At 47.1% G+C, this 25,316-nt stretch overlaps 1 protein-coding gene across 11 annotated transcripts in view; it reads left to right on the forward strand.

Moving 5' to 3' along the window:
* The first annotated feature begins 425 nt into the window (after positions 1 to 425).
* GMEB1 (glucocorticoid modulatory element binding protein 1) overlaps positions 426 to 25,316 on the forward strand; it is a 45,055-nt gene continuing 20,164 nt past the window's right edge. The window contains exons 1-5 of one of the 11 annotated variants that reach the window (XM_062190794.1): positions 426 to 509; positions 11,099 to 11,256; positions 21,227 to 21,339; positions 22,026 to 22,150; positions 24,630 to 24,733. In XM_062190794.1, the coding sequence (XP_062046778.1) occupies positions 11,129 to 11,256; positions 21,227 to 21,339; positions 22,026 to 22,150; positions 24,630 to 24,733 (470 nt within the window). In that variant the 5' untranslated portion in view covers positions 426 to 509; positions 11,099 to 11,128. Of the gene's footprint in view, positions 510 to 915; positions 980 to 1,462; positions 1,486 to 1,827; positions 2,828 to 10,861; positions 10,879 to 11,098; positions 11,257 to 21,226; positions 21,340 to 22,025; positions 22,151 to 24,629; positions 24,734 to 25,316 lie in introns of those variants that run through there. The other 10 variants (XM_062190798.1, XM_062190793.1, XM_062190791.1 and 7 more) reach the window with 10 other exon arrangements.

Below are 25,316 nucleotides of genomic sequence, written 5' to 3' on the forward strand. Positions count from 1 at the left end.
GCGCAGCCAGATCTCGAACCGGCGCCCATATGGGATGCCGGCACTGCAGGCGGGGGCTTTACCCGCTGTGCCACAGCGCCGGCCCCCTCATCGGTTCTCAGTAAAACAGCAGCATGTCAGTGGCGATCCCCAAGGACTGTGGAGAAGGAAGGGCCGCTCCTGGCCTCACCATTCACAAGTTACACGACCTCGAGGGATCAGTTCGCTTCTCCTACTTCCCGTTCTTCCTGACCTGTAAAACGGGAGCGAAAAGAATCCTACCAGGCAGGGTCGCTGTGGGATTACACCGCACCAGGCCAAGGCGTGACCACCGAAAGGTCCTACTATCTGTCAGTCACTCTTACCGGCCTCGAGGGTCACTCCTTTGCACACTCACATGACATGCCACAGGCTTCGGCCGTCAAGGAACTTCCCACAAAGTCAGCATCTGAACCCAGAACCCCACGGGCACGAGAGGCTTGCGCCAGGCCTGGTCAGAACACCTCAGGGGCTCGCCACCAGTTACTGAGGTATGCTCAGGCCTGACTCCAACTTCCTAGCTGGGTCGCAACTCGAAGGTCTGATCAGCCAGGAGCGTCCTTAAACAGGGTTTGGGAAAGGGGAAGGGGCAGGGTCCTCCAGAGGAGTCGAGAAATCTGGCTTGGTCCCCAGTTATGGTGGCGCCTTCTTCTGGGTCTTATTTTTCCTTAGCTATGAAAGTGCGGAAAGAAGAGTTACTGGGGTCCCTAGCGACCTTTCCAACGCTGCACGAAGACTTTCGCTAGGGTAAAGTCCAAATCCCGCTGCTGAGGGCTGTCCGCGGCGGGACCGGCAATAGGGACGCGTCCCCTTTAAGGCGCCGGCTCGCCGCCGGCGGCGGCCGGAAGTGTTGAAGCCCGGCCTGGCGGCGGCGGTGGCGGTACCAGCCGTGGCGGCCTCTGCGCATGCTCCGTCGCCCGCCCGCCCTGGCCGCTCGCCGCCCGCCCGCCCGACGGAGACGGTGAGGAGGGGGAGGGGTGGGCGCGCGGGCGCGGGCGCGGGGTGGGGTGGGGGCGGGGGGGCGGGCGCGGGGGCCGCGCGGCGGCCGGCGAGGGCGGGCGGGCGCGCAGGGGGCGGGGGGCTGCTGCCTCCGCGGGCGCCTCCCCACGCCCTGTGCGTGCCGCCGCCGCCGCCGGGGAGCGAGCGGACGTCGCGGCGCCGCGGGGGGGTGGGGGGACGCTGCCGCTGGGTCCGCCCGAGCGGCCGGGCCGCCCCCAGCGCGGCCGTCCGCGCCGCTCGGGCTCCGGCCCTGGGCCGAGGGCGGCGGGGCCGGCGAGCCCTGCGCCGGGGCGGGGGGGGGGGGGACCGGCGCCCCCGGACCGAGGGTCCCGGAAGTCCTCGGCCCAGGGGCCCGCGGGGGCCAGAGCGACTCCGGACTGAGGCCTGGGCGCCCGGGGCCTGGGCGCGGGGTCCGCAGAGCGTGGGGTATCCCCAAAAGGCGGGGTCCCGGGGAGCAGCGGCCCTGGCGTGAGGATCTGGGTAGAGGCCTGGGTGCTGCCCAGGGGGAGGGGAGCGGTAGGCCAGGGGAGAGCGGATGCCGGCCCGCGAGGAGACCCTCGGAAGTGACGGCGGGAGCGAGACAGGGACGGGGTTCTGAGGCTGGGAGGGTCCAGGCCTCCCCGGAGGGCGCGTTAGAGGCCTCGGGCATTCAGTCAAAGGGGAAGGAGCCCGCTGCTCTCCCCGCGATGGGGGGACTGGGATGTGGGCCTTCCCACAGATGCGGGGGCGTAAGGGAGGAGAGGAGGGGCCGGGGGAGATTGGAGCAGCTCCCGGTGGAGAGGGGGCAGCCCGGTGTACGGGGGCTGGAGGGAAGGTCATTGAGGGAAAGATGAAGGTGCCCCTGCTTTGACACAGGGCTGGGCCAGGTGTGTACTGGAGGGGTAAGGAGAGGTGAGAGCAGCAAGTGACTGCGTGTCTTGGCCAGTGGCTCCCAGAGTAAGACACGTGCAGCTTGACCTTCCCAGCAGAAGGCGGCTTGGCTGTTCAGGATGCAGGGGAGCCCTGGATTCTTTAAACAAATGAGAGAATTTTCAGAACCACTTCTTAATGAGCGCTTTGACGTTTTTTTTGTGAAATGTGGTTTTCCTCTTTGCCTGCAGGGTTAGAGAAAGGGACTATTGGATAATTGTAAGCTTAGAGGGATTCTCTTCTGAGAGTTCCCGAAGTGCATTTGGGGAACTTATTGTTAGATTGTCTCTTCTAAGTTGTATACAAATTAGTTATACTTAATGTCTACCGACTTAAATGATTCCCTTTTCAATCATATTTACTTTAGCCAACACATTGAATAGCTAACTTCTATTAAGTTTGGCCCCCACTTTGGTCCTGCCCTAAGGAAAAGTCTGCTGGACTCTAATGGGATGATTCTCTGAAGACTCTCTCTATCCCGTTGCTTTCCCCAGACACCTGCATAGTATTTCTCCATTCTGTGATTTACAAGGGACTTTGCTTGCTCTGGATGCTTCCCCCACTGTGACTCTATGTAATCTGTTGGCTTTGTTACATCTGGTAGCACTCTGGATCACATACTAAAAGTATGAGAAGGAAACAGGGATGGGACCAAGAGTTTTTTTTTTTTTTTTAAAGAGAGCGAGGGACAGAGAAAGAGATCTTCCATCCATTATTTTACTCCCCAAAAGGCCACAACGGCTGGGACAGGTCGGACTGAAGCCTGGAGCTTCATCTGGGTCTCCCACATGGGTGCAGGGGTCCAAGCACTTAGGCTACCCTCTGCTGGTTTCCAAGGCATATTAGCAGGGAGCGGGATTGGAAGTAGAGCAGCTGGGACTCAAACCAGCGCCCATATGGGGTAGGTACACTACAACACTGGCCTAGGGTCTGGGAGTTTTGGCTTTTAAGTAATAATAAAGTTTTTTAATTTGGAAATTTCTTGAGAATAGGCACAGTCTACAAAAGTTCGAGTAGGAACATGTTTTGGAGTTAGAAAACTTCAGATTATTTGGCATTTATTCTTTTCAACTCCCAGTTTCAGTGTTCCTGCAATCATGTGACACCTGTGGTTACTTCAAACCTAGCACCTTGTCATATTTCAGACATTGGCTTTCAAGACACAAAAATTGATAATCCAAATAGGTTAGATATCATTTGTTTAATGTTCTGAGAGCGTGAGCAATCATGTGCTTACTTTGAACACATCCTTTTTGTCTTTGTAAGTAACTACAAAATAATTTTTTTCTTAAAAATTTGACATATTTCCTTTGTGTGCATTCCCCTAGAATTACAAAATGTGTGATTTCACCGTGTATACTCTAAGGTCCCTTCCACAAAACACCCAGAGGACCAACTCACCCATCTTGCCTCCAGAGTTTTTGTTGCTATAAACAAGAGCTAGTTTTCAGTTTACATTCGACTCTAAGAGATGACCTTCCATTTAAGCCAGTGTAGTCTACAGAGCTGGTTTCTAGTTACTCACTAGGAAGATAGTATTTAGGGTAATGAAAGATATTCAACCCAAACCTGCTCCTCTAAAGAATATATGAATTGCCATGTTGAATCAGACTCCTGTCTCTGAGCATTGTGAATGGTTATTGTCTTCTCTGATAAACTCTCAGAAGCTTAGAAGAGCAGCCAGCACATTCCTCTTGGGCTCCAAGGTGTGGGAGGGGTCAGGGGTAAAATAGGAGTTCCTGCTGAGGAAGCATTAATCATGCTAGTCAACCATTTATTCAGAATGTCTTAGAGGGGACTCAGTCTTAGGGTATAAGGTTGGGATGAGAAGCATCCTTCTTTTTTTTTTTTTTTTTTTTTTTTTAATTTTTGACAGGCAGAGTGGACAGAGAGAGAGAGAGAGACAGAGAGAAAGGTCTTCCTTTTGCCGTTGGTTCACCCTCCTATGGCCGCCGCGGTAGCGCGCTGCGGCCTGCGCACCGCGCTGATCCGATGGCAGGAGCCAGGTGCTTCTCCTGGTCTCCCATGGGGTGCAGGGCCCAAGGACTTGGGCCATCCTCCACTGCACTCCCTGGCCACAGCAGAGAGCTGGCCTGGAAGAGGGGCAACCGGGATAGGATCGGTGCCCCGACCGGGACTAGAACCCGGTGTGCCGGCGCCGCAAGGCGGAGGATTAGCCTAGTGAGCCGCGGCGCCGGCGAGAAGCATCCTTCTAATTGTGCTTCTATAACCCATTTACCTAAGCTGCTAATTTTTTAAAATTTACAGTACTTTTTTGGAGTAATAAATAGCTGTCAACTTATGACTCCCCCCCCCCCCAAAAAAAAAAGGTGCTTTAAATTTTCAAAAGCTAGTATTAGCATGTAGCAAATTTATGGAATATTTCTTATTCCAAAAAGGTACTTTCAAAAATTTAAAAATCAATGGTTTGGCTTAGCTAAATAATGGGCTATGGAAGCACAATTAGAAGGATGCTTATAATTTCAGTCTTCCACCCTAAGGTTGAGTCCCCTTTGTGATGTTCTGCTTAAGTGGTTGGCTAGCTTCCTCATTAATACCTTCCTCAATAAAAAGTCTTATTTTATTCCTTATCCTCCCAAACCTTAGAACACAAGAGGAATGTTCTGGCTGCTCCTCTAAGCTGAGAGATTATCAGAGAAGATCATTTAAGTTAAATATGTCATAGTAACAGTATTTAGGTGTCTAATAAATGTTAGCTTGATTAAGATAATTTTTTCAGGTTATTTACTTATTTGAAAGATAGTGGCAGGAAGAGACAGATCTTCCCATCTACTGTTTCATTCCCCAAATGCCCACAGCAGCTAGGGATGGGCCAGGATGATGCCAGGAGCCAGAAACTCCATCCAAGTCTCCCACATAGGTGACATGGACTCAAGTACTTGAGCCATCATTTTCTGCTTTCCCAGGTGCATTAGCAAGGAGCCACATCCAAAATAGTTCCAGCCTGTGGTACAGCAGGTTAAACTGCTGCCTGTGATGCTGACATCCCATATTGGAGCACTTGTTTGAGTTTCAGCTGCTCTGCTTCTAATCTAGCCCCCTGTTAATGCTCCTGGGAAAGCAGTAGATGATGGCTCAAGTAGTTGGGCCCTTGCCACCCACGTGAGAGACCCAGATGGAGTTCTGGCTCCGACTTTGGCCTGGCCCAGCCTTGGCCATCGTGACCATTTGTGGATTGTGCTGGGCACAGGGGAGCTGCTGAATAAGAAAAGCAGTTCTGGGGCAGGCGTTTGACCTAGTGGTTAAGATACCAATTTGCATGCTTGCGTCCCATATTAGAGTGTTTGGGTTCAAGTCCTTGCTTTACTCCTGACTCTAGATTCCTGTTAATGGACACTCTGGGAGGCAGCAGGTGATGGCTCAAGGAGTTGAGTCCTTAACGCCCAGGTGGGAGACCTCAATTGAGTTTCTGGCTCTGGCCAGGCCCAGCCTTATCTGTTATAGGCATTTAACAATAGGAGTTTTCCTTTTGTCTCTTTCTCTCTGCCTCTCTAATAATAAGAAAGGAAAGCAGTCCTTGCCCAGGATATACAGTTTGATGGGGAGAGGTGGACAGAGTGGTGGTTATGCCAGGGTACTGCAAGTGCTCAGGGAGGAAGAACACCAGCTCAGATTCACATGAGGAAGTCACAGAAGACCTCTACATGAAGTGGAGTGTGAAAGCAGTCGCCAGAAGAAGTAGACAAAAAAGGAAGGGAACCTGGATGGAGTTCTGGGCTCCTAGCTTTGGCCTGGCCCGGCCTTGGCTGTTGCACGCATTTGGGGAGTGAGCCAGTGGATGGAAGATCTCTCTCTTTCTCAAGAGGTGGCTTAACCCACTGTGCCACAGCATCCTCCTTGGCAAAAGGTTCACATGTGAGAATCATAAAGGGCAAAAATAGAAGCCAGATATGAGGAGCTTTAACTAGGTCATGTACAAACAAAAATTAATTGAACCAGGCAATGTGGCATAGTGGATAAGGCTGCCGCCTACAACGCTGGTGTCCCATATGGGTGCCAGTTTGTGTCCTGGCTGTGCCACTTCACATCCAGCTCCCTGCTAATGGCCCCAAAAAAGCAGTGGAAAGTGGCCAGAGTGTTTGGGCCCCTGCCACCCACATGGGAGACTTGAATGGCACTCCTGGCTTTGGCCTGGCCTAGCCTTGGCTGTTGGCCATTTGTGGAGAGAACTGGCCAATTGAGGCTTGCTCTCTCTCTCTCACCTTCTCTCTCTCTCCCTGTAACTCTGATTTTCAGATAAATAAGTAAGTCTTTAAAAATAATGGATTGAGGCCGGTGCTGCGGTTCACTAGGCTAATCCTCTGCCTGCGGCACTGGCACCCTGGATTCTAGTCCCGGTTGGGGCACTGGATTCTGTCCTGGTTGCTCCTCTTCCAGTCCAGCTCTCTGCTGTGGCCCGGGAGTACAGTGGAGGATGGCCCAGGAACTTGAGCCCTGCACCCACGTGGGAGACCAAGAGGAAGCTCCTGGCTCCTGGCTTTGGATCGGCACAGCACGCCGGCCGCAACGCGCCGGCCGTAGCGGCCACTTGGGCGGTGAACCAATGGAAAAAGGAAGACCTTTCTCTCTGTCTCTCTCTCTCTCACTGTCTGACTCTACCTGTCAAAAAATAATAATAATGGATTGATGGGGGAACTGACATTGTGATGTAATGGGTAAAGTCGCCACCTGCAACACTGGCATTCCACATAGGTGCTGGTTTGAGTCCTGGCTGCTCCACTTCTGATCAAGCTCCTTACTTGGGAATAGCAGTGGAAGATGACCCCTGCACCCATGTGGGAGGCCCAGATAAAGCCCCTGACTCCTGGCCTTGGCTTGGTCCAGCCCTGGCCATTGTGACCATTTGGGGAGTGAACTAGAGGATGGAAAATTCTCTATCCCTGTGCCTCTCCTGCTCTAACTCTGACTTTAAAATAAATGAAAATAGGCCGCCGCCGCCGCTCACTAGGCTAATCCTCTGCCTTGCGGTGCCGGCACACCGGGGCACCGATCCTGTCCCGGTTGCCCCTCTTCCAGGCCAGCTCTCTGCTGTGGCCAGGGAGTGCAGTGGAGGATGGCCCAAGTGCTTGGGCCCTGCACCCCATGGGAGACCAGGAGAAGCACCTGGCTCCTGCCATCGGATCAGCGCGGTGCGCTGGCCGCAGCACGCTTACCGCGGTGGCCATTGGAGGGTGAACCAACGGCAAAAGGAAGACCTTTCTCTCTGTCTCTCTCTCACTGTCCACTCTGCCTGTCAAAAAAAAAAAAAAAAAAAAAGGAAGAAAATAAATCTTTAAAGAAAGTCTTTAAAAATTAAAAAAGTGACTAACTTGTACTATGGGAGGGGGTACACAGATTTTTAGAGAAGACAGAGCACCTGTCCTCATAGAGGATGCAGTGTAGGAACAGTTAATTGTATTTTTTTGAAAGGCAAAAAGAGTGAGATGTTTTCCATCTGCTGGTTCACTCCTCAAATGCCCACAACAGCCAGGTCTGGACCAGGCCAATCTAAGTCTCTCACATGGGTGGTAGAGACCCAAATACATGGACCATCACTGGGTGCCTCCTGGGAGGCACATTAACAAGAAACTGGCATCAGGAATGGAGCTAGGACTTGAATCCAGTCTGATAATGGGATGCAGGTATCTCAAGCGGGGATCTCAATTATTATGCCAAGTGCTCTCCTCAAATGCACAGAAACCTGCAAGTATATTATCATATGTTCGCTATGGCTAGAGCTTAAAATATTTGGGATATGAGTAGTTGTATGTACGACTGGAGAAGTATCTTGAGATCAATGAGGGAGACTTTAAATGTCATTCCTAAGTATGTATATTACAGGCAAACAGGCACTGTGGCAGAGCTGAAGTGTAAATTAGGTCTTCTGACTACCAGTTACATATTCTAGCTTGCATGCGTTGTGTGCCTGCTCTGTTCAGGCACAGTCCAAGTGGTCTTCACATACTCACATATTGAAGTAAATATGGCTGCACTCTTATACTTTTCTTAAGTGATTCTCTCTTTATAACTGTGAAGACTAACGGATGCAGAATATCCTGGCGCCTTCTAAGTTTTCATTAATATTGGGACAATGCATTAGCAACAAAATGGAGGAATCTGGAAAACATCATGCTGAGTGAAATAAGCCAGTCCCAAAGGGACAAATATCATGTGTTCTCCCTGATCTGTGACAACTAACTGAGCACCTCAAAGGAAACCTGTAGAAGTGAAACTGACACTATGAGAAACAATGACTTGATCAGCCCTTGTCCTGACTGTCAAGGAACAGCTTACTATTTTAATTCTTTTTAGTATTTTCTTTTTCTACTTAATACCATTGGTTGAACTCTTTAATTAACACACAATTATTCTTAGGTGTTTAAAGTTAACTGAAAATTGATCCCTGTTAAAATAAGAGTGGGAATAAGAGAGGGAGGAGATGTACAGTTCAGCACACGCTCACTCAGACTTAACCCTAATTGTAGAGCTAGAAACATGCCATGGGACTCCAAATCCCATTAAGTTGGCATGTACCAATGCCATCTTACTAGTTAAAGTGATCAGTTTAAGTTCATAATTGATCTTAAAGATAGGATTAAGTGTCAAAGGGATCACATAAATAAGACCAGTGTCTGCTAATAATAATTGATAGAATTAAAAACGAGAGAATGACCCAACATGGAAAGCAGGATACACAGCAGACTCATAGAATGGCAAATGCCCTATACAGCATTCTGGCCTCAGAATCAGCCCTTAAGGCATTTAGATCTGGCTAAAAAGCCCATGAGAGTTTCTCAGGCAGGGAAAGCCAAGACACTGTGACAAAAAATGACCTAAATGAAAGACTCTGTAAGTGAGATCCCAGTGGAAAGAACAGGCCATCAAAGAAGGAGGTACCTTTCTCTGAAGGGAGGAGAGAACTTCCACTTTGATTTTGGCCTTGTCTAAATAAGGTCGGAGTTTGTGAACTCAAGAGGCTTCCATAGCCTTGGCAGCTCATGACAAGAGCCTCAGGTGATCACTGATGATAAATAAGAATGTCAATTGTTAAATCAACAACAGAAGTCACTGTGCACTTACTCCCCATGTAGGACCTTTGTCCTTAATGTGTTGTACTATGCAAATTAACGGTAAAACTAGTCTTCAGAGAGTACTTTATACTTTGTGTGCTATGTGGGTGCAATCTGTTGAAATCTTTACCTAGTATATACTAAGTTGATCTTCTGTATATAAAGATAATTAAAAATGATTTTTTTTTTTTTTAACAGGCAGAGTGGATAGTGAGAGAGAGACAGAGAGAAAGGTCTTCCTTTTTGCCGTTGGTTCACCCTCCAATGGCCGCTGCGGCCAGCGCATCTCGCTGATTCGAAGCCAGGAGCCAGGTGCTTCTCCTGGTCTCCCATGCGGGTGCAGGGCCCAAGCACTTGGGCCATCCTCCACTGCCTTCCCAGGCCATACCAGAGAGCTGGCCTGGAAGAGGGGCAACCGGGATAGAATCTGGCGCCCCAACCGGGACTAGAACCTGGTGTGCCGGCGCTGCATGGCAGAGGATTAGTCTGTTAAGCCACGGCACCGGCCTTAAAAATGAATCTTAATGAAGAATGGGATGGGAGAGGGAGTAGGAGATGGGATGGTTTGTGGGTAGTAGGGTAGTTATGGGGGGAGAAAACCACTATACTCCAAAAGTTGTACTTTTGAAATTTATATTTATTAAGTAAAAGTTTTCTAAAAAAAAAAAAGATTGGGACATTGGGGACCAGTGATGTAGTGCAGCAAATTAAGCTGCCACTTGGGATGTTGGCATCCCATATTGGAGTGCTGGTTCCAGTCCTGGCTGCTTTGCTTCTGATCCAGCTCTCTGCTAATGTTCCTGGGAAGGCAGTGGAAGATGGTCCAATTAATTGGGTCCCTGCCACCCACATAGGAGACCTGGGTAGTGTACCAAGCTCCTGGCTTCAGTTTGGCCCAGCCTCAGCTTTTGCAGCCATCTGGGGTGTGAACCACTAGGTAGAAGATCTCTTTTTCTCTTTGTTTCTCCCTCTCTCTTTGTAATTCTGCCTTTCAAATAAGTAAAATAAATATTTTTTTTAAAGATTGGGACCATACTTTTGAGTTACTTTTTTTTTTCTTGTTTATTTGAAAGGCAGAGAGAAGAGAGGAAGAGATCTTCTATCTGCTGGGTCACTCTCAAATGCTCCAACAGCCAGGAGTAGGCCAGGCTGAAGTCAGTGGCCAGGAACTCCATTCGGGTCTCCCATGTGGGTGGCAGGAACCCCAAGTACTTGGACCATCATTTGCTGCCTCCCAGGTGCATTAGCAGGAAGCTAGATCAGAAGCATGGCGTAGGTGGGACTTGAATGAGGCACTCCAATGTGGGACACACTTGGGTATCCCAAGTGGCAGCTCAACCTGCTGCACAACACCTGCTGTGCTTTGAGTTATTTTAGAATCAAGGAGTACATGGTGCTAGACACTGATTTCCTCAGTAGCTCTGTGAGAATGTCGGGGAAGATTATATCTATTCAATCTGAGACAAAGGGGTATTAAGAAGTTCCTAGATGTCATATGTGAATTGACTTCAGCCTTTATTAGAGATCTCCCCAATGCAAGTCATCAGTCCCCTTACCATCCCGACCAGTTGAGTTAATTAGCAGATTCTTTTTAAGTATTTACAAAAGAGCACTTGGTAAGGTATTATGACTGATTTCACAGAATATAGATAAAATTCCTAATGTCCAGGAGCAGTGGGATGGAACTTGTGTTGACTGCATCCACATTTTGGAAAACAAAGCAACAAACCCTGGTTTGTAGTGCTTTCAGTTTCTGTGGTGTGTGTATTTCACACGTGGCTGTCTCAGTCTACCAACTTGATGTCACTATACTCTGCATTGAGATGAGAGGCACACAGTCAGTTCTCAAGAGTATATAGAGCTGGCTCCAGCTCATCGCTAGGTGAGTCACACTAAGAAAATCTGTAACAGCAAGTGAGTGCCAAGGCATTCCTGAAATATCCAAGCCTATGTCAGCTCCTTCTCCTAGTTTCTGTCTTTTTTAGAGGACCATGACCTCTGGGGTACGCGTAGAATCGGTAGTCATCGTCTTGACATTACCTTCCTGTGGTTTCCATCATTTCAAAACAGATGAAATTACTGGTGCTTCTTGTTTCTGACAGCAGCCCCAGCTGTTTGACTTCATGTGAAAGATGGCTAATGCAGAAGTGAGCGTCCCAGTGGGGGATGTGGTTGTGGTACCCACTGAAGGAAATGAAGGGGAGAACCCTGAAGACACTAAAACCCAAGTGATCTTGCAGTTGCAGCCTGTTCAACAAGGGTAAGTGGCCAGAGATATGGATATTCTGAAAAATTGGGGAAGTGTGTTTTTTTTAGAGACATTTATTTATTTGAAAGACAGAGTAAGGGAGAGAGAGACAGAAGAGGAGAGATCTTCCATACACTGGTTTGCTTCCCAAATGGCCACAGCAGCTGGGGGCTGGGCCAGGTAGAAACCAGGAGCCAGAACTCCATCTGCATCTCCTATGTGGGTGGCAGGACCAGTGCTATGGCATAGTGGTTAAAGCTGCCCCCTGCAACACCAGCATCACCAGTTTGAGTCCTGCCTGTCCCACTTCTGATTCAGCACCCTGCAAGTGCACCTGGGGAAGCAGCAGAAAATAGCCCAAGTACTTGGGCCCCTGTACCCATGTGAGAGATCCAGAAGAAGCTCCTGGCTCCTGGCTTTAGATCAGCCCAGCTCTGGCTGTTGTAGCCATTTGGGAAGTGAACCAGTAGATGGAAGATCACTGTCTGTCTCCTTTCTCTCTCTAACTCTGACTTTTGAACACATGAATAATTTTTTTTTTTTTTTACACAGAGTGGACAGAGAGAGAGAGAGAGACAGAGAGAAAGGTCTTCCTTTTGCCATTGGTTCACCCTCCAATGGCTGGCGCGGCCGGTGCACTGCGGCCAGCGCACCGCGCTGATCCCAAGGCAGGAGCCAGGTGCTTCTCCTGGTCTCCCATGGGGTGCAGGGCCCAAGCACTTGGGCCATCCTCCACTGCACTCCCGGGCCACAGCAGAGAGCTAGCCTGGAAGAGGGGCAACCGGGACAGAATCTGGCACCCCGACTGGGACTAGAACCTGGTGTGCTGGCGCCGCTAGGCGGAGGATTAGCCTGTTGAGCCACGGCGCCGGCCTGAATAAATTTTTTAAAATGATTATTTATTTGAAGGCAGAGTTACAGAGAGGCAGAGGCAGAGAGAGAAAGAGAGAGAGAGAAAGTCTTCTATCCGCTGGTTCACTCCCCAAATGGCCGCAATGGCCGGAGCTGTGCCGGGTCCTCCCACATGGGTGCAGGAGCCCAGGGACTTGGGCCATCTTCCACTGCTTTCCCAGGCCACAGCAGAAAACTGGATTGGAAGTGGAGCAGCGGAGACTCGAATAGGTGCCCATATGGGATTCTGGCACTGCAGGTGGCGTCTTTACCCGCTGTGTTGTAGTGCTGGCCCCCAAATAAATAAATCTTTAAAAGAAATAAAAAAAAAATTGAAAAAAAGGTGATGTGGGACAAGTGTTTGGTACAGCTGTTAAGATGCTGCTTGAGATGCCTATTCCATTTTAGAGTTCCCGGGTTCGAGTCTTGGCTCCATTTCTGATTCTAGCTGCCTGCTAATAGGCACCCTAGAAGGCAGCAGATGATGGCTAAAGTAATTGAGTCCCTGCCACCCACATGAGAGACCTGGATTGAGTTCTTGGCTCCTGGCTGCTGCCAACTCAGCCCCAGCTGTTGGGGGCATTTGGGAAGTAAACCAATAAGTAGGAGATCTTCAGCTATCTCTGTCTCTGTGCATTTCATGTAAATTAAAAAGGAAATAATGTGCATTTTTCATTAATTTTTTGAAGCCCCCTCATATGTAAATAGAGATCACTTACATAGGCAACGTCTAAGAAATGCTGAGATACTTAGAAAGTGCTTTGGAGTTCAGAGGATCACTGTAAATTTGGAAGAAGAGCTAAAATGTATTTTGTGTATTTGAAAAGCAGAATGTCAGAGAGGGGGAAAGAGAGAATACGGTATTTTCCATTCAAATGCCTGCAACAGCTGGGGATGGGCCAGGCCAAAATCCATCCAAATCTCTCATGTGCATGGCAGGGACCCAATGTGTAGAGCATCATCTGTGGCTTCCCAAGGTGTGCATTAGCAGGAAGCTGGATCAGAAATGAAGGAATTGCTTTTTAAATTTTTACTTGTTTATTTTTACTTATTTGAGAAGCAGACAGAGGGAGATACAGAATCAGAGACATAGAGAGAAATCCTATTTGCTGGTCTCCTCCCAATGCCCACAATGGCCAGGACTGGGCTGCACTGAAACCAGGAGCCAGGGACTCACTCCAGGTCTCCCACATGGGTGGCAGGAACCCAATATACTTGAGCTATCACCTGCTGCCTACCCAAGTTTGCATTACTAGGAAGCTGGTGTCAGGAGCTGGAACCAAATTCCTGTGATATGGAATGTGGGCATTTTTTTAATACTGAGTATCTTTTCAGGGTTTGCTGACCATCTGTATTTCTTTTGAAAAACGTCTTTCATGCCACGGCTCACTAGGCTAATCCTCCGTCTGTGGCGCCGGCACCCCGGGTTCTAGTCTCAGTTGGGGCGCCAGATTCTGTCCCGGTTGCTCCTCTTCCAGGCCAGCTCTCTGCTGTGGCCCGGGAGTGCAGTGGAGGATGGCCTAGGTCCTTGGTCCCTGTGCCCTCATGGGAGACCAGAAGAGGCACCAGCAGATAATGGAAGATCTCTTTCTATGTCTCTCCCTATCTCTCTCTGTAACTTTGTCTTTCAAATGGAAAAAAAAAAAGTCAAAAGTAGACTGATAACAATCTTCTACTATTAATACATGAAGTCTAACACAGTGTCTAAGATGATACTTTCATATTATCAGTAAGTTGGCTTTAAAATATGTCATTTAACTTACTTCATTGATATTAAATATATACTAAGGTATCTAAAAGGCTTGAAATAATTTGGGGAGTTTTGAAGGGTTGTTCAGCGTATATTTTGTTTCAAAAAATGGTTAATACTTTTCTTTTTTCATTTAATAAATATAAATTTCAAAAGTACAATTTTTGGATTATACCAGTTTTCCCCCATAACCACCCTCCCAATATTTTTCCAATAAAATCTCTCTTTTAAAATACTTAAAAGGTTCTCAGGGGAGTAGGCATTTGGCCCAGTAAGTGCCTGGATTCGCTTTCCAGCTGCTCTCCTGCTTCCAGCTTCTTGCCAATGTGCATTCTGGGTGGCAACAGGTGATAGCTTAAATAGCTGGGTCCCTGCCACCCACTGGGGTGATCTGGATTGAGTTCCTTGCTTCAAGCTTTGGCCTGGCCCAGCCCCACTCTTGTGCACATTTGAGAAGTAAACAATGGATTGGAGTTCTCTCCCTCTCTCTTTTTCTACATTTTCTCTACCTTTCAAAGAAATAACATTTTTAAAAAAATTTATTTATTTGCCAGCGCCGTGGCTCGATAGGCTAATCCTCCGCCTTGCGGCGCCGGCATACCGAGTTCTAGTCCCGGTCAGGGCACCGGATTCTGTCCTGGTTGCCCCTCTTCCAGGCCAGCTCTCTGCTGTGGCCAGGGAGTGCAGTGGAGGATGGCCCAAGTGCTTGGTCCCTGCACCCCATGGGAGACCAGGAGAAGCACCTGGCTCCTGCCTTGGGATCAGCGCAGTGCGCTGGCCGCAGTGCGCCGGCCCTGGCGGCCATTGGAGGGTGAACCAACGGCAAAAAGGAAGACCTGTCTCTCTGTCTCTCTCACTGTCCATTCTGCCTGTCAAAAAAAATTTTTTTTTTTTTTATTTGAAAGAGTTATACAGAGAGAGAAGGAGAGACAGAGAGACAGGTCTTCCCTCTGCTGGTTTACTCCCCAGTTGGCCACAATAGCCAGAGCTGTGCCGATCCAAAGTTAGGAGCCGGGTGCTTCTTCCAGGTCTCTCATGTGAGTACAGGGGCCCAAGGACTTTGGCCATGTTCTACTACTTTCCCAGGCCATAGCAAAGAGCTGGGCCAGAAGTAGAGCAGCCAGGACTTGAACCAGCACCCATATGGGATGCTGGCACTACAGGCAGCTGCTTTACCTGCTACACCACAGCACCTGCTCCAAAGAAATAACATTTAAAAAAATGTTCTTAGTGGAAGTGCTGGTTTAAATCGTTGCTGCCCCTCTTCCAGTCCAGTTCCTGCAAATGCTCCTGCTACCTATGTGGGAGACCTGGATGGAGTTCCAGGCTCCTGGCTTCAGTCTGGCCCAGCCCTTGCCATTGCAGCTGTTTGAGAAGTGAACCCACGAATGGAAGTTCTCCCTCTTTCTACCTCCATTTGTCACACTACCTTTCAAATATATAAGCAAATAAATCTTACAAAAACAAAGAGTTCTCAGGTATAAACAGAAAAAAAATTTTTTTTAAAGAAACAAATTTTCAAGCAGAATAAAGGTACTAGGATTCTACCACCATTCTTAACTTTACAGTTAGCTTTGGTTTCACAGTAGAACTTTACCTTTATTCATAGTGCAGTCAGGAATATAGTGCTGTGTAGGTGTACTCAGTGTGCTGATTGACTTTCTTCTGTAGAGTACACTCAGTCCAAGTGTAGTGGAATAGTTCAGTTGGAGGAGGAGTGGCCCTGTGTTCCTTTTCATGCTCATATTCTTCTTACTAGAAAGTTTAAGGTCATAGGAAGATGTAGTGATTGTTTCAGTTCAGTAGGGTACCCCTTACCTTATGTCACAATCATCTACTTGTTTGAGAATTTTTAATTATTTATCTAACATTTAATTAATCAAAATATCTCCCCCTAATGTTCAGATAGAAAGAACTTAACTAAAAGAAAAAATAAGAACTATATGTGGACTGATTTTTCAGAAGATTAGATTACAATAATATAAGCTTAACTTTAAAGTTTGAATAAACAGATTTTAGCTTATTTTGATAATTCATAAGGGATATCAGAACCTAGTGGTGCCTTAATATTTTGAATATGCAAATTTTATGACTTTTGACTATAGATTTGGTATGTATAGAGAATGAAACTAGATCCACTACTATCTTGAGTTGCTTTGGATAATAAAATCTTTACTCATAAAAATGTGGCCTCTGCCCCCTAAATGTAGTTCACTGGTTGTTGAAACTATGTGTGAGAATTTATTCCTTTAAGGTGTGTTTCACTTACTAGTCAACTTAGAATGAGTTTATTTACCTTACCTAAATCAAGTTATGTTTATCACAGTTCTCATTCATTGAACAACTATTTATTAGGTGCTTTGCCATGTTCCGGTTAGGATGCTATGTGCCAAGCCTACACACCTGAATAGACAAAAAGATATAATCTCTCCTCTCAGGGATCTCCTAGACTATGCCCAAGGGAAAACAGATAAACAAGTATATGTTAAGTGTCATAGGTATTGAGTTGTAGTATGAGAGTTAACTGTAAAAGTAGTTCTCAAACAGTTGTGTGTGTGTGTGAAAATTGTTGCAATCTTGTATAGAGTTGATCTTCTGTGTATAAAGTTAATTGAAAATGAATCTTAATGGAGAATGGGACTGGGAAGGGGAGAGGGAGGAGGAAGAGGGATAGGAGTGTGGGTGAGAGGGCAAGTATGGTGGGAAGAATAACTATATTCCTAAAGTTCTACTTATGAAATTTGTATTCTTTAAAAATTAATTAATTAATTAACAAAAAAGTGTTGTATATTATGACAAAAACCAACATGTGGTTGGGTTACAAAGGAAGAGGTGGATGATGATGTTAGAGGAATTAGAATGGAAGGAAAAACATCATAGAGGCCACTTAATAAAACATTCTGAGAAGACGTAGAAGTATCAGAGCAAAGATAGGAGACCAGTGTTGTGGCTTAGCAGATAAAGCTGCTGCCTGCAACGCTGGCATCCCATATGGGTGCCGGTTCATGTCCTAGCTGCTCTATTTCTGATCCAGTCCCCTGCTAGTGGAAAAAGCAGCGAAAGATGGCCCAATTGATTGGGCCCCTGCTACCTGAATGAGGCTCCTGGCTCCTAGCTCTTGGCTTTGGCCTGGCCCAGCCCTAACTATTGCAACCATCTTGGGGAGTGAACCCAAGGGATGAAAGATCTCTGTCTCTCCCTCTCTCTCTGTAACTCTTTGAATTCAAATAAATTAAAAAAAAAGAAAAGAAAAGAAAAGAAAAAAGTGTGAGAGAGGGTGGGAATTTTGGGAACTGCAAATAGTCTGTTTTTATTGGGCCTTGGATAGTAAATTAGGGTTTGGGGAGAGTTGAAAGTAGGGGCCACATCCTGAAAGGGCTCAATTGTCATATTGAGAGTTTAGGGCTTTATTTATTTCTAAATTGATTATTTATTTGAAAGGCAGAAAACAGAAGTACACAGAGCGCACTCTCATTCACTGGTTCACTCACTAAATGCCTGCAATACCTGGGGCTGGGCCAAAGCCGGGATCTGGGCACTCAATCCAGGTCTTCCACTTAGGTGGTAGGGAGCCAACTACTTGAACCATCACCTACTGCCTCCTAGGATGTGCATAGCAGGAAGCTGGAATTGGGAATGGGATTTGAACCCAGGCACTCCAATATGGGATCAGGCATCCCAAGGTGGCTTAATGACCTGCCAGCCAGATGCCTGCCCTGGGGCTTTAAAATGAGGAGAGAGGGTTCTTGAAGGATTTAGAGAGAGTGAGTTACATGATTACTCTGGTGTGAGAAAATATCAGATCCTTGGAGACTAGTCCAGATTACAGATGCTGAGGCCTGAATTAAGACTACAGCAGGGGAGATGGAGACAAGGAGGATGGCTGGTGTTATAGAGATGCATCTGGCAGGATTTATTGACTATGTAGATTTTTTTTTAATTTTTTTGACAGGCAGAGTGGACAGTGAGAGAGAGAGAGACAGAGAGAAAGGTCTTCTTTTACCATTGGTTCACCCTCCAATGGCTGCTGCGGCCGGTGTGTTGCGGCCGGCGCACCGCGCTGATCTGAAGCCAGAAGCCAGAAGCCAGGTGCTTCTCCTAGTCTCCCATGCGGGTGCAGGGCCCAAGCACTTGGGCCATCCTCCACTGCACTCCCGGGCCACAGCAGAGAGCTGGACAGGAAGAGGGGTAATCGGGACAGAATCCGGCGCCCCGACCGGGACTGGAACCTGGTGTGCCGGCGCCACAAGGCGGAGGGTTAGCCTATTGAGCCGCTGTGCCGGCCCTATGTAGATTTTTTTTTAAGATTTATTTATTTGAAAGAGCTACACAGAAAGAGGAGAGGCAGAGAGAGAGAGGTCTTCCATCTGCTGGTTCACTCCTCAACCAGACGCAACGACTGGAGCTGCATTGATCCGAAGCCAGGAGCCAGGAGCTTCCTCTGGGTCTTCCTAGGCAGGTGCAGGAGCCCAAGGACTTGGGCCATCTTCTACTGCTTTCCCAGGCCATAGCAGAGAGCTGGGTCTGAAGTGGAGCAGCCCCGAGTCGAACTGGTGCCCATATGGGATGCCGGCACTGCAAGTGGCGGCTTTATCCACTACGCCACAGTGCTGGCCCCTGTAGGTATTTTTTAAATTAATTAATTTATTTGAAAAGCAGAGTTATAGAGAGGCAGAGAGAAAGAGGGAGGTCCTTCATCTGCTGGTTCGCTCCCTAAATGGCTACAGTGGTAGAACTGGGCCAATCCGAAGCCAGGAGCCAGGAGCTTCTTCCAGGTCTTCCACATGGATGCAGGGGCCCAAGGAGTTGGGCCATCTTCTGCTTTTCCAGGCCATAGGAGAAAGGTAGGTTAGAAATGGAGCAGCTGGGACTCAAATTGATGCCCACATGGGATGTTGGCACTGCAGGCGGCAGCTTTACCCTCTATGCCACAGTGTCCACCCCTACTATGTAGGTATTGAGATAGAGGAAAAGGAAGAAATCTAGTGTAGTTCCCAGATTCCTATCTTAGGTCAGATTTCTATGAGATACAGGTGGTGCTATTAACAAGAATGGAGAATATAGGCAGAAGAGTAGTTTGGAGGATGGGAAAAGAGACCTTGGTGGTTATATTAGACATAATGAATTCAACAGACTCCAGTGGGACATCCAAATGTGTTTATTCATCCAGTTTAGCTGTGTCCTGATGTGGAATTCAGAAGGGAGGTCTGTGCTAGAGGTGTGTCGCCTTGAAGGTAGATAGACAGTCATGCGAGGAAGATTATTCAGGCAGTGCTTTTAAATACATGGGTGTAATAATTAACACATTAGGTTATTACAGAGGTTAAGCAAAGAATGTCCATGGGGGCAAGCATTTAGCCTAGAAGATCCTCATGTCCCATATTGGAGCACCTGGGGTTTATACGAGGCTCCGACTCCTGATTCCAGCTTCTTGCTAAATGCAAACCCTGGGAGGCAGTGATGATGACTCAGGTAATTGGGTTCCTGCTACCCATGTGGGAGACCTGAATTGAGTTCTCAGCTCCTGGCTTTGCCTGGCCCAGTCTTGGCCCATTGTCGGCATTTGGGGTGTGGACTAGCAGATGGGAGCTTTTTCTTTTTTTTTTCTCTCTCTCTCTCCACCCCCACCCCCCGCCTCCCTCTCTCTCTCAAGTAAAAAGAAAGAAAAACAAAAGAAGAAGAATGATGGTATACCATGTTAGGTTATCTGAGTCCATATGTGTAGAAACATCTTAGAGCGATCTGTGATATATAACCTTCCTTAAGTGGCGCCTCTAGTTGACATCTAGTTACTTTCAGTATAATTTCTCTATCACTTTTTAAAAATTTGTTTATTTGAAAGTCAGAGAGAAAGAGATAGACAGGGAGAGATCTTCTGTCCACCAGTTCACTTCCCAAATGCCTGTAATAGCCAGGACTGGGCCAGGCTGAAACCAGTAGCCTGGGATTCACTCGTGGTCTCCCATGTGGGTTAAAGGGACCCAGGCATTTGAGCCATCATCTGTTATTTCCCATGGTGTGCATTAGCAGGAAGCTGGAATTGGAAAAAGAGCCAGAACTCAAAACCAGGCTCTCCAATGTCAGATATGGGTGTTCTAAGCAGTGTCTTTAACTGCTGTGCCAAATGTCTACTCTTTCTCTCTCTCTCTCTCTCTCTCTCTCTCTCCCTCTCTCTCCCTCTCCCCCTCTCCCCCTCTCCCCCTCTCCCTCCCTCCCTTCCTTCTCTTTCTCTCCCTCCCTCCCTTCTTCCTTCTTTCCTTCCTCCCTCCCTCCATCCCTCCTTCCCTTTCTCCCTCTTTCTCCTCTCTCTCTCTCTCCCTCCCTCCCTTCCTTCCTTCCTTCCTTCCTTCCTTCCTTCCTTCCTTTCTTTCTTTCTCTCTCTCTCCCTTTCTTTCTTTCTTCTCTCCCTTTCTTTCTTTCTTTCTTTCTTTCTTTTTTCTTTCTCTCTTTCTTTCTCTCTCTCCCTTTCTTTCTCCCTTTCTTTCTTTCTTTCTTTCTTTCTTTCTTTCTTTCTTTCTTTCTTTCTTTCTTCTCTCCCTTTCTTTCTTTCTCTCTCTCTCTCTTTCTTTCTCTCTTTCTCTCTTTCTTTCTTTCTTTCTTTCTCTCTTTCTCTCTTTCTCTTGTCAGAGTTACCCAGAGAGAGAAGGAGAGGCAGAGACAGGTCTTCCATCTGCTGGTTCACTCCCCAATTGGCTGCAATGGCCAGAGCTGTGCCAGACAGGAGCTTCTTCTGGGTCTCCCACATGGGTGCAGGGGCCCAAGGACTTGGGCCATCTTCTACTGCTTTCCCAGGCTGTAGCAGAGAGCTGGATCAGAAGTGGAGCAACTGTGACTTGAACCGGTGCCCATATTGGATGCCACAGCACTGGGCCCTCTATTTCTTTCTGTTAGCCTTTGGTCATGTCAGTAGTTTGGTTGTGGTACCTTATGAAATGCTAAAGTATTTTAAAAATGTTGGAAGGTCTAGATTCCAATAAACATCAACTTCTGTCATCAGTATAGTTCTTCCTGTCTTGAACTGCCTGCTGATGTTAATGTTTAATCTTGTCAGGATAGACCCACAGTGTGAAGCAGTGCCATGTCATGAGTATTTAAAGTTACAAAGGAAGAGTCTGGTGCTATATCGTAACAAGAACTACTTTACTTTGTATGGAGCAAAGTTGTCAATTGCTTCTTGTGGCACTGGCTGCTGAGCAGACCTGGGCGGCCTGAGCTTAAATACAGCAGTGACCTAGTCAAAGCATTGATGTAGACTTGTATGTTAATTTCATTTTTTTGAGATAGATTAAAACAAAATTTAACCCCATGCTGTGAATATTAATTTTTTCATGATTTATGTAGTTTGTTTATCGATGGACACTTTTACAACAGGATTTATGAAGCTGGGTCGGAAAACAACACGGCAGTTGTAGCAGTAGAAACTCACACGATACACAAAATTGAAGAAGGGATTGGTAAGCCTTTTTGTTACTCTAGTACCTCTGACCTTAGCTTCCTTGATTGAGATTTCTTGCCTTCTGTGCCTTCCATTTTTCTCCCTACCCAGAGTGCCCTGCCAATAGCACAGCCATCAGTTTGATGGTGGCACATTGAGAGACACCACTGACTAGGATGCTGGGGTTCTCAGATTGTTTGATATCAATTTGCTAAGGTGGCTGAAAAGACTTTTGTCTATAAAAATGCCAAAAAAGACAGGAGCTTCAAGGTTAATTCCTATCATTGGGGAAGTTGCTGATGAGGACTGTTGAAGTATTGACTAGAAGACAGATATTAGGAAGAAACTTTGAAATTAAACAAACCTGACTTTAAATTCCACTTCTTACCTCTTAGCTGTGTGTCCTTAGGAGAGTCCCTTATCTTTCTGAGGACCATCTACTTATAAATATTACAAAGGAAATAATCACTCCTTGACAAGATTATTGTGAAAAATAAGATTAAATATGTAAAAGTATGTCGTGGTTTCTGGCACATAGTGAGAGCTTGGTAAGAGATAGCTATGAAGCCAGATCTCCAGAGGATCCCAAAACAATACCAGCAAGAGTGAACTGTTACCCTCCAGGGGACCTGGGAGACGAGAAACTGAATGTGAGCTTTAGGGAAGCATTGTGTGATAAATCACTGATATTTTGTCCATTTTCAGATGCAAGCACTATAGAAGCAAATGAAGACATGGAAATTGCTTATCCCATAACTTGTGGGGAGAGCAAAGCCATCCTCCTATGGAAGAAGTTTGTATGTCCTGGAATAAATGTGAAGTGTGTCAAGGTAATTAGCTTTTTTTTTTTTTTTTAAAGATTTATTTATTTGAAAGACAGAGTTACAGTGAGAGAGAGAGGGAGGGAGTAAGAGAGAGATTTCCATTTGCTAGTTCACTCCCCAAGTGGCTGCATTGAACAGAGCTGGGCCAGGCCAAAACCAGGAGCATGAACTCCAGCAGGGACTCTCACATGGGTGACAGGTGCCTAAACACTTGGGTCATCTTCTGCTGCTCTCTCAGGTATATTAGCAGAGTGCTGGATTGGAAATAGAACAGCCAGGACTTGAACTGGCTCTCATATGGGATGTCAGAGTCCCAGGCAGCAGCTTAATCTGCTGTACCATGACAGCACCCCCTACTTGGATTTAAGTTCCACTAGAATATGAGTCCTATGAGAGGCAACTTATCTGTTTGTTCATTAGTTTATCCCCAGCACATAAATGTTGCTTGGTTGGGCCGGCACCGTGGCTCATTTGGTTAATCCTCCACCTGTGGCGCCGGCATCTCATATAGGCATCAGGTTCTAGTCCTGGTTGCTCCTCTTCCAGTCCAGCTCTCTGCTGTGGCCTGAGAGGGCAGTGGAGGATGGCCCAAGTGCTTGGGCCCCTGCACCCGCATGGCCCCTGGCTCCTGGCTCCGGATCGGCGCAGCGCCAGCCGTGGCAGCCATTTGGGGAGTGAAACAATGGAAGGAAGACCTTTCTCTCTGTCTCTCCCTCTCACTGTCTATATCTCTGTCAAATAAAAAAAAATGTTGCTTGGTGTATAGTAAGTGATCAATATTTTTTGAATCGGTGGAATCCCATCTGTCAGTGAAGTAGCTAGGTGCCCTTAAACAGGTTATTTAATACATTAGAATCTTGGGATTAATGCTGTGGTGTAGCAGATAAAGTCACTGCCTACAGTGCCAGCATTCTATATGGGTATCAGTTCAAATCCTGGCTGTTCCACTTCTGATCCAGCTCTGTTATGGCCTAGAAAAGTAGCAGAGAGGGCCAAGTCCTTGGACCCCTGCACCCAATTAGGAGACCTGGAAGACCTCCTGGCTCCTGGCTTCAGATCAGCCCACCTCTGGCCATTGTGGCCATTTGGGGAGTGAACCAGCAGATGGAAGACCTCTCTATGTCTGTAACTCTGCCTCTCAAATAAATAAATATTAAAAAAAAAAAAATCGGCACCTCATGTATTAAAATGAGAATAATTGGGGCTAGCACTGTGGTGCAGCAGGTAAAGCCGCCACCTGCAGCACCAGCATCCCATATGGGCACCAGTTTGAGTGCCTGCTACTCTACTTACAATCTAGCTCTCTGCTATGGCCTGGGAAAGCAGTAAAAGATGGCCTAAATCCTTGGGCCCCTGCAGCCCTATGGGAGACCTGGATGAAGCTTTTGGCTCCTGCTTCAGATTGGCTCAGCTCCAGCTTTTGTGGCCATCTGGGGAGTGAACCAGCAGATGGAAGACCTCTCTCTCTGTCTACCTCTCTCTCTCTCTGTAATTCTGCCTGTCAAATAAATAAATAAATCCTTAAAAAAATGAGAATAATTATATATTATTAACACTCTAGAGTCTTACAAGACTGCTAGGTTAAATTAAATGCTGTATATAAAATGCCTCACACTGGTGTGCATTATGATAGTTTATTTGAAAATATTATTGATAAAAATAATCTTCATGAGAGTATAACATAGAAATAATTGTTCATTCTGTGTCCATTGGTAGGTACAGCCGTATTCATAGATAGTAGTGACCATAGTGGCATCTTCTAATAGAGATTCCAGTTTTGAGGTTCTGCAGTACTAATATTGGTTTCTACCACACTTACTCTTCCACTACAACCTGAATCTTGTCTTCAGGGCTAGATACATTCCTTCCATTTATTTGGCCATCCTTCACAATGCTAGACCCAACCACCTGATTCAGGCCTATGTGGATTTTAAGTGCTAGTCACTGTGTTCATCACTCGTCTTCCTGTGTGTTTCATAGCTTTATCAAGAAAGAGGACTGTGCTCAGAGAAGGATTTTTTTTTTTTTTTAAGATTTATTTATTTGTTTGAAAGGCAGAGTTACAGAGAGGTAGAGGCAGAGAGATAGAGAGATCTTCTGTCTGCTGGTTCACTCCCCAGATGGCTGCAATGGCTGGAGCTGTACCGATCCAAAGCCAGGAGCCAGGAGCTTCTTCTGGCCCTCCTACACTGGTGTAGGGGCCCAAGGACTTGAGCCATCTTCTACTATTTTCCCAGGCCATAGCAGAGCACTGGATTGCAAGTGGAGCAGCCAGGACTCGAACCGGTGCCCATATTGGATGCCGGCACTGCAGGCGGTGGCTTTACCCACTACGCCACAGCGCTGACTCCAGGATCATCTTTTGACACAACAGGACAGAGATTGTATAATACAGGACTGTGACTTGCAATGTCATCTGTGTATTTTTTTGTACTTAATAAGTACAGCTAAGATGGACTATTTTGTATTTCTCTTTCTGCTTTAGTTCAATGATCAGTTGATCAGCCCCAAGCATTTTGTTCATCTGGCTGGAAAGTCTACCCTGAAGGACTGGAAGAGAGCCATCCGTCTGGGTGGAATCATGCTCAGGTAAGCACTATTGGTCAGCTTGAAACGATGAGAAACTGGAGCACTTAGTCATGGTCGATTGCAGTGTTTTCTGTGTGTTTTTTTTTTTTTTTTTAAATTATTTCTTTGCTGGGGCCAGCGCCACGGCTCACTTGGCTAATCCTCCACCTGTGGCGCCAGCATCCATGTGGGCACCGGATTCTGTCCCGGTTGCTCCTCTTCCAGTCCAGCTCTCTGCTGTGGCCCAGGAGGGCAGTGGAGGATGGCCCAAGTGCTTGGGCCCTGCACCTGCATGGGAGACCAGGAAGAAGCTCCTGGCTCCTGGCTTCGGATTGGCACAACGCCGGCCGTAGCGGCCATTTGGGGAGTGAACCAACAGAAGGAAGACGTTTCTCTCTGTCTCTCTCTCTCACTGTCTATAACTCTACCTGTCAAAATAAATAAATAATAAATAATTTCTTTGTTTTCATTTTATTTGCAAAGCAGAGAGAAGGCCAGCGCCATGGCTCACTTGGCTAATCCTCCGCCTGTGGCGCCGGCTCCCCGGGTTCTAGTCCTGGTTGGGGCGCCAGATTCTGTCCCGGTTGCTCCTCTTCCAGGCCAG

This window comes from Lepus europaeus, chromosome 5 (assembly GCF_033115175.1).
Source record: "Lepus europaeus isolate LE1 chromosome 5, mLepTim1.pri, whole genome shotgun sequence".
Lineage (NCBI taxonomy): Eukaryota > Metazoa > Chordata > Mammalia > Lagomorpha > Leporidae > Lepus > Lepus europaeus.